Source organism: Protopterus annectens, chromosome 4.part0 (genome assembly GCF_019279795.1).
Source record: "Protopterus annectens isolate FY-2018-M chromosome 4.part0, PAN1.0, whole genome shotgun sequence".
In the NCBI taxonomy this organism is placed as follows: Eukaryota; Metazoa; Chordata; order Ceratodontiformes; family Protopteridae; genus Protopterus; species Protopterus annectens.
The window spans coordinates 1,349,293,527-1,349,306,615 of record NC_056733.1 but is presented as its reverse complement, the minus strand read 5'-3'; the positions used below and the strand labels follow the sequence as shown (position 1 = coordinate 1,349,306,615).

Below are 13,089 nucleotides of genomic sequence, written 5' to 3'. Positions count from 1 at the left end.
TTTCAGCTTCTTTGGCATTATTTTGTCATATACCACACCCAACACTCTCTGCCATTTGGCTACAGCCCCTCTGATTTGACCTCCTCATGCAGACTTCCCTGCTCCTCAACAACCCCTCCCAGATTCTTGAAGCTGATAACCTGTTCCACTGTTTCCCTTCTATGTCACTTCTTCTGATTTCCCCCATTTGCTGCCATTACAACTTTCTTATCTGTACTCAGTTTCATTCCATGTTCCCTCAGTTTTGCATTCCATTCCCCTATCCTTTGTTCTTGCTCAGAATCTGCCTGTAAGGCCACATCATCTAAAGTCCCTGGACCAGACCTACTGATTAAAATAAAACAAATATTTTGATAATGTAATGTTTCATGAATGTGGATGCTTGTTTTGTGAGCCTGCTTAATATATGTAAATTGCATTTTTATTTGTATATGTCTCTGGAGGTTTATCATATATAGTCTAGTTACACTTTGAATGATGTTGATGTTAACACATTTGTTTGTTTGGCAAGTGTTTCCCTGAAAGTATGTTTACTCCAATTTCATTTCATGATTGTGATGTTATGCTTGCTGTCTCAGGGACTGTTGTTACACCAAGAAAGAGTCAAACAGATTTATAGACTTTAAAGTGCATTTTACTCTTTTTCTGAGTTATTGCAGTCTTAGAGTTAATATAGTTAGTCCTACTGGCCCATGATGAGAACACAGAGTAGTTTCACAAAGAACAAATGTGACAGTCGGATGTGTATTCATAAACTCACTCCCAGTATGACTGGCTATCGGTCCTTGAAAAAATGTGTAAGGTATAAATGGCCATATGACCAGTAGCCTTGTACATTCTATGATTCTATAACATGATGCATGCAGTGTTACTTAAACGCTATGCTGGACTATCCATGTTCATGTCAACTGTGCATCAGAAATCTCTACATACACCACAGTGGATGGGGGTGAAGTGTCTCACAATAACCATCATTTGCGCATGTGCCAAGGCACTCGGTGACATGTAGATAACATCAGAACCTGTGTGGTTAGCCATGTCAAAGGTTCATAAGTTCATAGATGTGTACTAGATTAATGACCACTGGGAGCATTTTAAACACAATCATCCATCCCAAATTTCTGATAAGTTCTGGTACCCTTGTTAAGTGTAAGCAGGGGCTTGGGAGATGAAACATTTACAGGCTGCTTGTATCCATTAGAGACATAGGTGCCAAACCAGGGATGAATTTCCTGTTCCTCATCTATTTGTCCAAGTTATGTCTGAATTCAGTTAGGGAAGAACTCAGCTTCACATGAAGTGGGAGTCTGTTCCAGAGAAGGGGTAGTCTCTGGGATATATATACCTGTCTCTCCAGCAGGGGTGGCTGACTTCTCAATGGAGATAGAGGTGGGAGTTCCTGTGGCTAAGTCAACTCTGGCAAAGAACTGATGGTGTAAATAGTTTCCTTCCCCCCCCCAAATTTTTTTCTGAACTAATTATAATGGGAGTTCTAAATAACAATGATTGTCTGCTATATACATAGGAATTGCCATATCATGGTAATTTAATGCTTGAGTAATTATGTATGATGAAATAAGGAGTGTTCTTGGGATATACTTCTATGGTACTCCTGCACTGGCCATTGCTGGAGAAGAAAGATAACTTCTTACCTTGGAATGGGATGCCAAAGAGAGAGAGAGAGAGAGAGAGAGAGAGAAAGATGGTTGCTGCCTCCATTTTCCTTAATTCTATAAGAATGGAATGGTCAACCTATCATATTTTTTGCATCAACATAAAACCAATCAGTTCTCTGCCCTTTATCATTGTTACTGTCTTAAAGCTGTGGTGCCAGTAACGAGAGCGAATACCTGGAATAGTGTTGCTTGAAGCCATGCTACTGGTGTACTTCAGTTGTTTTTGCTGTGTTAGTCCATGGGCTAAGAAGTTTGCACGTAGCATTTTACTGGAATGGGGGTTGCATTCATTTTGATTAGTGAGGTCACTTCTTTCATGATTAGGTTATACACAGTTTTCCTGATCATTTACCTGCCTGTTATTCATTTTCTGCAAGGTTACTTCAGCAGGTCTAGCATATTTTTTTTCATTGCATTCATTTGTTAGTTATGAGTAAGCCTTCAGAAGGTCTTGCTATCAGTTTACTTCAATAGCTCTAGCATCATTTTTTTTCATTCATTCCTTAACTCTAAGTAATCATTCAAAGGTTCTTGTTAACAATTTGCTTCCATGAAACAATGGATTTCATTATTTGTTAAACTGGTTGAGTTGTTCAACTGGTAGTATCACCCTTTAAGTAGTATCAAGAAAGCATGATTTGTACATTAAGAGACATCCACATCTTATGTTGAAAACTATGAGATAATGTGCCATGGCTTACCTGTTTCTTACTGTTGATATATTGCAGTAGAATGTAGCCAAGCTATATTGCACGTACTTCACTGTCAGACAAGATAATCTGTAGCATGAGTCTAGAGAGTTTTTCACAGCTCTGCCCATAACTTCAGAAGCTGCCAAGGTAATATGTCAGGTCTATGCAGTCTAGTTTTCTCCATGTTTGAACATAAATGTGTACCCTACAGTGCTGCCATTTTTTAACATGCCATTTGCCTCCCTGAATTTATTGTAATTTGTTCTTAGCATGTCTTCTCTCTGACTTGCTTTCACCCAGATTGTGTTTTCCTTCTTGCCCTATTAGTAAGCAAATTTTATTGCACTGTCATATGGGTATATTTTCCACATGACTTTACTAGATGTGTCCAATTTTTTTGTGAATGTGGCTGGGAACATACTCTCTAACTGTACCTTATCATGAGAAACCGTTATACATTTTAAGTCTTAAAAATTCCATGCTTCACTGAGTTTGTCACATATTTGCTGTTTTAAGATATTTTTTAGCAAATCTACATTATAAAGATTGTCGAATTGTATTAGTTCATCAAGACGACTTTTTATAAGTCTGAAGTAATAGATTTTAACTATGCTTTGAACTTCCTTGGTTGAAGTTGTTACCAAGTGTCCTACATTTTGCCCAGTTGTTCAGCGTTTTGAAAGGTAGTATTTAATATTTTTAATGTGGAAAGTTGTTATGGTTGTGGAGGTGATATATCATCTGTGATTATATATGTTTTCTTCATCTTTTTATATTGTGCCCACACCTCTGTACCTAAATTATTATATTGTTATATTTAGAGAAGCTTTTTTGGGGTTCCCTTGTGGTGTTTATGGGAATCTGACACTCTCTCTTCCAATTAGAAGAGCTATCTCTTTAAATGGGCAAACTGTTCTCCATTTGGCTTCACACATTCATTCATTCATGTATCATGCCTGATTCACCAGAAGAACACTAGTAGCTCACTAGTAGCTCACTAGCTGGATCCTTATTCTTCATGGTGACAATTTGCCTAAATGCGAAGTACTAATGATAAACGTGCTGCACGTGAGCTTTCTTTCATTGATGGTTTTAAAGCGGTCTGAACAATGTTTATTTTCTTATTTATGTGCACATTTTTCATTGTTTCCTCTTTTTTTTAGGTTCAGAAGTGTGGCATCCTATGTGTAAACAGGCTGCTCGTGCAGAGAAGAAGTTAAAGGTGAGTACCAAAGAATGAAACATTGTAACAGCCTTCAGAACTTCATGAACACTGCTATAGAAAATTATGATGTTATTCTTGTAGACTTTTAAATAGCATTATTTCCATAGTACTGTCTGAAGTATTTTAAAGAAATGCAACTCTTGTGGCTTTATTTGAAAGACATCCCACATCAGATGCGCAGTAGCAAATCTAGGGTCAACATCTGTTCCTCTTTATGCAGGACAGTTCTGATTTAGGCAGCAGTGTCTTGAAAATTTATTTATTTATTTGCAGTTGGTTTACCAGGATAGTCCATTGGGCCAAAATGAACCCGTTTTCAATTGAGTCCTGGGGAGAAAAGCTCCAAAACAATCTAGGTTACAGTAGGTTATTAATGATAATTATACAAAAATTAAGATTCACTTAAACAATTTCAAATAGTATAGGAAACATTAGGAGTAATACAGACTTGTGATGAAACTTACAGATGATACAGACTAACAAGAGGAATATTGCAAAGTAAATACTGAGAAGTCATTGTGTATTAGGAGGTATACACATTAAGAGGTGCAGCCTAGTGCATTTTTTGGGAAAAAAAAATAAATAAATAAAAATGGCAAATGTCCAGAGATTTTTAGGACAGAATATATTTCCTAAGTTTCCTTCAACAGTTATATAAAACAATAGTTTTGTATGTAAAGCATCCTTATACTAAATGAAACAACATCAACAAGTCAGAATCTACAAGAGTCAGTTTTATTTTTATAAAAATGGTCAGCCAATTCTTTACATTGGGCTGTAAGACTGGTTTGTCCTGAAAAATCTCACATTTACGAAGAAATGTCCCACTATGGGCATCAGAAAAGGTTGTATCCCTAAGCAAACCCCACCCATGCACCACCCGCATTATGCCTAAACAACATGATTGACACTGAAGCACATTCTCAGGATCCTTATAGTTGCAAATCACTATAATAGTACAGTTTCCCAACAGCAGATAATGCAAAATAGTTACAGGTATCTATTAAATAATGTAAAACCATTGCACATTCATAAAATGCACACAGTGAAGCACACTGTAAACAGTATAAGAAAGTAATACAGCATGGTAACAGTATCTCATGTAGTTCACTGATACAATTTAAAGACTAATAGTATTAAAATAATAATATATAGAACAAGTGCATACTGAAAATAATATATGATCATACAGAGGTAAGCACTCTAGCTATGCACTCATGCAAGGTTGCAGCTACTTATCTCCAGCCATACCCCTCAAGTGTATAGATTTTTGCAGAATGTCCAGTTTTTTTCCTCATATTTTTAGTCCATTTTTTTATAAAATTTTGGTTTTCTGGCAAATTAATGGCAAATCATTGAAGACTGAAGTTAGAAAATAATGACAGACATTTGGGTTTCAGACTTGATACCCTTCAGAATATTCATGCTAATGTAAAACCTGTTATTCTATCAACTTTCTAAGTTTGTAAGAGCAATATTTAAAAATTGTCCCTGTTTTGGGGCCTTTGTCCCACTTTTATATATGGCTTTGTCCAGATTTCTTGCTCTAAGAGGTTCAGAGGTATGACCTCCACCAATTTGACAGTATTGTTTAGTGTAATATTACACTATAAGGTGTAAAGAAAAGGAGGGGGCAGCCCCTAACTACTTGTATGAAGGCATATGTAGCACTGCAGCTGCGTACCTTTAAAATTCTGAATCTACTACCTGGTTTCACTTTGCTCTGGTCCACAAAACACTTGTCTTTCAGTATCTGTATTTTGCTTATTGTTTATTGGCAGTTTTTATTACATTAACTATTAGTGTGTAATGCAGCTCATATTATAATCATCTTTTTGTAGTTGCAATCACATCTCTGACAATTAAATAGGTTCCATTTCAGGATAGCTAGTTCCTGAATTTAATTACAATTTGTCTGGTGAATCAAAACAGTAGTTACTTGTTTGAATTAAAGGTTAAATATGTGCTGGTGATGGGGCATGTTTCCATGGTTTGAGATTGCCAGCCATGACTGTCAATCAACAAAACTGTGCTCCATGTTGTGTTAAATTGTGGTATGGTGTTTCTTTGAGATATTGCTTTTTTTACTGGTACTTTAAATGACATCCATCTATAGCCCCTTTTCACATATGGGGTCTGGGTGTCACTTCAGTAGTGACAATCATCGAGAGCCAGTGTTCAAACCACCGGGTAACTAGCCCTGCCACAGTAGTTCTTCCACACCACACACACACACACACACACACACACACACACACACACACACACACACACACACACACTCACACCTATGACCAATTTAGAGTGTCCAGTCCACCTACTGCATGTCTATGGAATGTGGGAAAAAACAGAGCACCCAGAGGAAACCCACATAAACACAGGGAGGACATGTAGACTCCACACAGAAGGCACCCCAGTCAAGAATCAAACTTGGAACCTCTTGCTATCAGATGACAACACTATTCACTGGGCAACTCTGTGGTACTTTAAATGACATGTTGCTTCTTAATTCAAAATATAGTACTGGTACACTGCATGTTACTGTCCTGAAATGTTGTGGTTCACATTTTTTTATTGTTTTGTCATTCAGGTTCAATGATACACAGTATGTTCAACCTTGCTTTCTTAAAACTGAGAAACAAAATAGTCACCCAAAATGCAAACACATACCAGGAATACTTCAGTAAGTTTCCAGTAATAGATGGAACCTGCACAAGGGGGAGGAGCTTTGAAACGTGTATAGCATGGCAGCAGCTCTGCAGGCCTGTTAAGAACTGAAATAAGGACCCTGCTAATTTGCTGTAAAGGCACCCTGGCAGAATCCAATGTTCTAAAACATTAATGCATACATGCACAACAGCAGAAAGTCAAAGACAGAAAATTTAACTGAGCATCCCTAGATTGTCAGCATTCCTTATGCTACATTTATATATTACACGTCTTAAGGGTTAGTATGTGCATTCTTTAATATGTGCATCAAATAATGAAGGAATTACACTATGCAACAGGTTATCTATTGGTTTCACCTACACTTTATTAATTCCTAAGAAATGAGACAACAAAACAGTCAGGAAAGAGTAAAGTAACATGCCACCTAAAATAGTAAAGTGTCTTGAAATAAATATAAATTTGGGAGCTAGTTAGTTTAGTGCATTTTTAGAAATATGGAAGGCACCTAAACAACCCTCATCTACTTCTGCAATGAATATCATTCTAAGGCTGTACAACCTCTGAAAACTGGAAAGATTTGGTTTGACAGATTCACACATATTTCATTTTCCACTAAATTTGTGTGAGAGAAAGAGTTAATCCCACAGGCAAAATACAGTTTTTCTTAAAAATCTCTTATAGCTTTTCAATATTATAGTCTGCCTTTGAAGTGCATACCTGCAGTCTGTACATTTGTGAGTGACATTTAATAAACTTACTAACACTGGAAATGTTCATTTGTACTGTGCGGGTTCTCAAGTCTGAGTACTCAGAAGATATCCATGTACATCATACCACTGATGACGTAGTACTAAGAAGTACCTCTCAACCTCTGAAAGCAAAAAATCTGGATAAAGCCATACATAATTGGGGAACAAAGGTCCAAAAATAGGGATAATGTTTAATGCTCTTACAAACTTAGAAAGTTCATAGAATAACAGGTTTTGGATTAGCATGGATTTTCTGAAGGGTATGAAGTTGAAACTCAAATGTCTGTCATTATTTTCTAACTTCAGTCTTCAATGATTCGCAAATGATTTCCTAGAAAACCACAGTTTTGTGAAAAATGGACCAAAAATGTGAGGCAAAAATCTAAACATTCTACAAAGATTTGTACAGTTGAAAGGTATGTGTGGAAGGATGTTGTCTGTTAACTGCAAAAACAACAGTAGTTAACCTTGTTACACATAATGCCTGCATTGAGTATCCTTCCATAGTTTTTTTTTGTTTTTTGCATCATGCAAATTAAGCATGGAACATTATGTGGACAGGCTTAAGCAGTTGCAAGCAGATGATATTAGAAGTGATGCAAAAGAAAAACTTATATGTAAGTGAGATTGAAAAAAAAAACGAGCAAAACTGCTAATAGAGACTAAGGAGATTTCAGCAGAAAATGTAAAAATAATTATTCCTGATTAACATGTTAAATATTATTGATGCAAGTACTTTACCCTGAGGATTTTTTAGGTAAAGATGTACAGTTTATAAACTGTTTGATGCACCATTACCACACACACACACACACACACACACACACACACACACACACACACACACACACACACACACACACATACACACTGATCTCTATGGACTTTGCAAACCATGAAATTAAGTAAAGTCTAAAACGTTTATAATGTAAACTTTTATTTATTTATTTATTTATTTATTGTTATTTGCAGTTTGTTTGCCAGGATAGTCCAGTTGGGCCATAAGGAGCCCGTTTTCAATGGAGTCCTGGAGAGAAAAGCTCCAGAAAAATAGAAACACATAGTACACATTGCTTGTATAGTAATGTATGCACATCTTGTTGGAGGTATAACATGATCATCTTCACTAATCCATTAGTAATCTTATATTCTTCTGAAACGGAGTTGTTTATTTCTTAAGGTAAGTACTGTGGTGGTGGTGCTGCGGTAGCGTTGTCGCCTCACAGTTACACGTTGCCTGTTCGATTCTCAGTTAGAGCGTCTTCTGTGTGGCGACATGTGTGAATGGGCATTCCTTCGTTGAAGGTTGTGTGTTAGGCCCGGCAAGCCAGTATGTAAAAATCTACTGCCAATCATTAGCGGACCAGAGTTCCACTGCAGCGACCCCTAACCGGGAAAAGCCGAAAGACACAAATTTTATAAATGCATGACTGTTATATGTCAGACTGCTTAAAAGAAAATCCCTAGGGTTAAAAGAATGAAAGTTCATAATGTTGAACGCTCTAAAGAGCAAAAATGCCAGACCTCGAACTACTTATTGTGGGGGGTGGCTGCACCCCCCACCCCTGCTAAATATATATACCAACACCGAGATCGCACTATAGTAAGGAAAGGGCAAATATTCTGACCTTCACTGTACTACGATCCCACAAAAAGCTCTTCGAGGTCCGGCATTTTTGCTCTTCAGAGCGTTCGACATTATGAACTTGCCTTCATATAATATAGTCCCATTTATCCTGGGTAAGGTAGAATTTCTGGTGAAATAGATAGCATGTATTAGTGCAATGTACACTAATTACATTTTCCCTGTGGTTTTTAATATACAGCAGATATATTACAAAAATGACAAAACTGAATTACTGGAGACTAAATTAACACCAAAGTCTGAAACTCCAAAACTAAAAAGTCAGAAAATTTTGACAGAAATGGGCTTTATACTTTAAATGTCACAAAGCTATTACTCTCAATTTCACAAACTCAGTAAAAGAAAAACAATAATTTTGGATACTGTAAATTATATGAGTCGACCAGGATAATGCTTCCTATTTATCACATTAATACAGTCATACAGTTAGAACATTAAAGTCGTACAGAAGGAGGTCTTATCAGAAAACAACAGAAAGTAACTTGTAAGCATTAATTTACAAACTTGGATGCTTTATTTTGCTTGAATTGTTGAATTAATTTATTTAGTTGTTTGTTTTATTTTGTTACCAGCTCTAACTCTTGCTGCAAAATGAACATTTTTTATTAATATCTGATGAATAAACAGCTTTTCTGTTAAAAGTGTATCTGCTTTTTATTTTCAGACTTACATACTTTCATGCAGTCTAGTTTAGACTCCTGCTGTGAGGTTCCCCAATGAAATATCAAGTCATCAGATGATGAGGAACCACATCACCTATCACAAATCCCCAAACACCAAAAGGACAACAAAAATTCAAACTGCGAGTGATTTTTCAAGGATCAAGTATCCCCTGCACCCCCATGGAAGGACATGCCCCCATCCCCTGAACTTATATATACTTATTTCATAGTCAAACAAACATGAAGATGGGAGAAATCTCCCAAAATAAAAGAATCACTGCCTACGCACACACGTAAGCTGCAACAGTAGTGATTTCTTATGGAAATACTCAGCAAAATCTCAGCAAATGGATAACCCACCTTTTCCCACATCCTAATAGATTTTTCTGCCTTTGCTTTCTGTCCTTTCCTTGTGAATTTCATCCAGTCAACAGAGTTATAGATATAATTTATATATTGACATAATGATTTGGTTGGGATGTTGACTTTCTCAAAGATATATATAGAGAGAGAGATGGTAAATTCTTAAAGACACCCAGGGAAGTAAGAATGTATGATGACAAACATTTATTTCAGGAAATATAGACTGAGATGAACTGAGAGGCAGTAAATTAACGATTGAGAAGTTATAACACAGGTTTTTATGAATTTTTAAAAGTAAACCTCTACCAGCCAGCCTTGCAGTGTGAAGGTAGACATTTGTTTATAATTGAGAAATAGAAAATAATTGTGAAGGTTTAGATGAGAAGGACAGAATTAACCAGCCAGTAGGTTACCCAACTAGCCTATTTCAGTGAGAGAGAACTAGCACTGCTAATGTAATCCTGGTAGAGGTGAGCAGTGCTAATGTAATCCTAGCAGAAGCGAGCACTGCTAATGTAATCCTGTCAGAAATGAGTACTGGTAATGTAATCCTGGCAGAGGTGAGCAGAGCTAATGTAATCCTGACAGAGGTGAGCAGTGTTAATGTAATCCTGGCAGAGGCGAGCACTGGTAATGTATCCTGGCAGAGGTGAGCACTGCTAATGTAATCCTAGCAGACATGAGCACTGGTAATGTAATCCTGGCAGAGATGAGCACTGGTAATGTAATCCTGGCAGAGGTGAGCAGTGCTAATGTAATCCTGGCAGAGGCTAGCAGTGCTAATGTAATCCTGTCAGAGGTGAGCACTGCTAATGTAATCCTGGCAGAGATGAGCACTGGTAATGTAATCCTGGCAGAGGTGAGCAGTGTTAAGGTAATCCTGTCAGAGATGAGCACTGGTAATGTAATCCTGGTAGAGGTGAACAGTGCTAATGTAATCCTGGCAGAGGTGAGCAGTGCTAATGTAATCCTGGCAGAGGCAATCACTGCTAATGTAATTCTGTCAGAGATGAGCACAGGTAATGTAATCCTGTCAGAGATGAGCACTGGTAATGTAATCCTGGCAGAGGTGAGCAGTGCTAATGTAATCCTGGCAGAGCCGAGCACTGCTAATTTAATCCTGGCAGAGGCGAGCACTGCTAATGTAATCCTGTCAGAGATGAGCACTGGTAATGTAATCCTGGCAGAGGTGAGCACTGCTAATGTAATCCTGTCAGAGATGAGCACTGCTAATGTAATCCTGTCAGAGATGAGCACTGGTAATGTAATCCTGGCAGAGGTGAGCAGTGCTAATATAGTCCTGGCAGAGGTATGCACTGCTAATGTAATCCTGTCAGATATGAGCACTGATAATGTAATCCTGGCAGAGGTGAGCACTGCTAATGTAATCCTGTCAGAGATGAGCACTGTTAATGTAATCCTGGCAGAGGTGAGCAGTGCTAATATAGTCCTGGCAGAGGTATGCACTGCTAATGTAATCCTGTCAGATATGAGCACTGATAATGTAATTCTGGCAGAGGTGAGCACTGCTAATGTAATCCTGTCAGAGATGAGCACTGGTAATGTAATCCTGGCAGAGGTGAGCAGTGCTAATGTAATCCTGGCAGAGCCGAGCACTGCTAATGTAATTCTGTCAGAGATGAGCACAGGTAATGTAATCCTGGCAGAGGTGAGCAGTGCTAATGTAATCCTGGCAGAGCCGAGCACTGCTAATGTAATCCTGTCAGAGATGAGCACTGCTAATGTAATCCTGTCAGAGATGAGCACTGGTAATGTAATCCTGGCAGAGGTGAGCAGTGCTAATATAGTCCTGGCAGAGGTATGCACTGCTAATGTAATCCTGTCAGATATGAGCACTGATAATGTAATCCTGGCAGAGGTGAGCACTGCTAATGTAATCCTGTGAGAGATGAGCACTGGTAATGTAATCCCGGCAGAGGCGAGTAGTGCTAATGTAATCCTGTCAGACATGAGCACGGGTAATGTAATTCTGGCAGAGGTAAACAGTGCTAATGTAATCCTGGCAGAGGCGAGCAGTGCTAATGTAATCCTGGCAGAGGTGAGCACTGCTAATGTAATCCTGTCAGAGATGAGCACTGGTAATGTAATCCTGGGAGAGGTGAGAACTGCTAATGTAATCCTGTCAGAGATGAACACTGGTAATGCAATCCTGGCAGAGGTGAGCACTACTAATGTAATCCTGTCAGAGATGAGCACTGGTAATGTAATCCTGGCAGAGGTGAGCACTGCTAATATAATCCTGGCAGAGGTGAGCACTGGTAATTTAATCCTGGCAGAGGCGAGCAGTGTTAATGTAATCCTGTCAGAGATGAGCACTGGTAATGTAATCCTGGTAGAGGTGAATAGTGCTAATGTAATCCTGGCAGAGGTGAGCAGTGCTAATGTAATCCTGGCAGAGGCAATCACTGCTAATGTAATTCTGTCAGAGATGAGCACAGGTAATGTAATCCTGTCAGAGATGAGCACTGGTAATGTAATCCTGGCAGAGGTGAGCACTGCTAATGTAATCCTGTCAGAGATGAGCACTGCTAATGTAATCCTGTCAGAGATGAGCACTGGTAATGTAATCCTGGCAGAGGTGAGCAGTGCCTATATAGTCCTGGCAGAGGTGTGCACTGCTAATGTAATCCTGTCAGATATGAGCACTGGTAATGTAATCCTGGCAGAGGTGAGCACTGCTAATGTAATCCTGTCAGAGGTGAGCACTGCACATGTAATCCTGTGAGAGATGAGCACTGGTAATGTAATCCCGGCAGAGGCGAGTAGTGCTAATGTAATCCTGTCAGACATGAGCAGAGGTAATTTAATTCTGGCAGAGGTAAACAGTGCTAATGTAATCCTGGCAGAGGCGAGCAGTGCTAATGTAATCCTGGCAGAGGTGAGCACTGCTAATGTAATCCTGTCAGAGATGAGCACTGGTAATGTAATCCCAGCAGAGGTGAGTAGTGCTAATGTAATCCTGTCAGACATGAGCATGGGTAATGTAATTCTGGCAGAGGTAAACAGTGCTAATGTAATCCTGGCAGAGGTGAGCACTGCTAATGTAATCCTGTCAGAGATGAGCACTGGTAATGCAATCCTGGCAGAGGTGAGCACTACTAATGTAATCCTGTCAGAGATGAGCACTGGTAATGTAATCCTGGCAGAGGTGAGCACTGCTAATAAAATCCTGGCAGAAGTGAGCACTGGTAATATAATCCTGGCAGAGGTGAGCACTGCTAATGTAATCCTGGCAGAGGTGAGCACTGGTAATGTAATCCTGGTAGAGGTGAGCAGTGCTTATGTAATCCTGTCACAGATGAGTACTGGTAATGTAATCCTGGCAGAGGTGAGCACTGCTAATGTAATCCTGGCAGAGGTGAGCACTGCTAATGTAATCCTGGCAG

General features: G+C 38.7%; 1 protein-coding gene across 8 annotated transcripts in view; it reads left to right on the top strand.

The window, feature by feature from the left end:
• The window catches only part of ABLIM3 (actin binding LIM protein family member 3), a 3,936,655-nt gene that overhangs the window by 3,240,409 nt on the left and 683,157 nt on the right, over positions 1–13,089 (top strand). For all 8 annotated transcript variants that reach the window (XM_044069211.1, XM_044069207.1, XM_044069212.1 and 5 more), the window contains exon 8: positions 3,532–3,590. In XM_044069211.1, the coding sequence (XP_043925146.1) occupies positions 3,532–3,590 (59 nt within the window). The remainder of the gene's footprint in view (positions 1–3,531; positions 3,591–13,089) is intronic.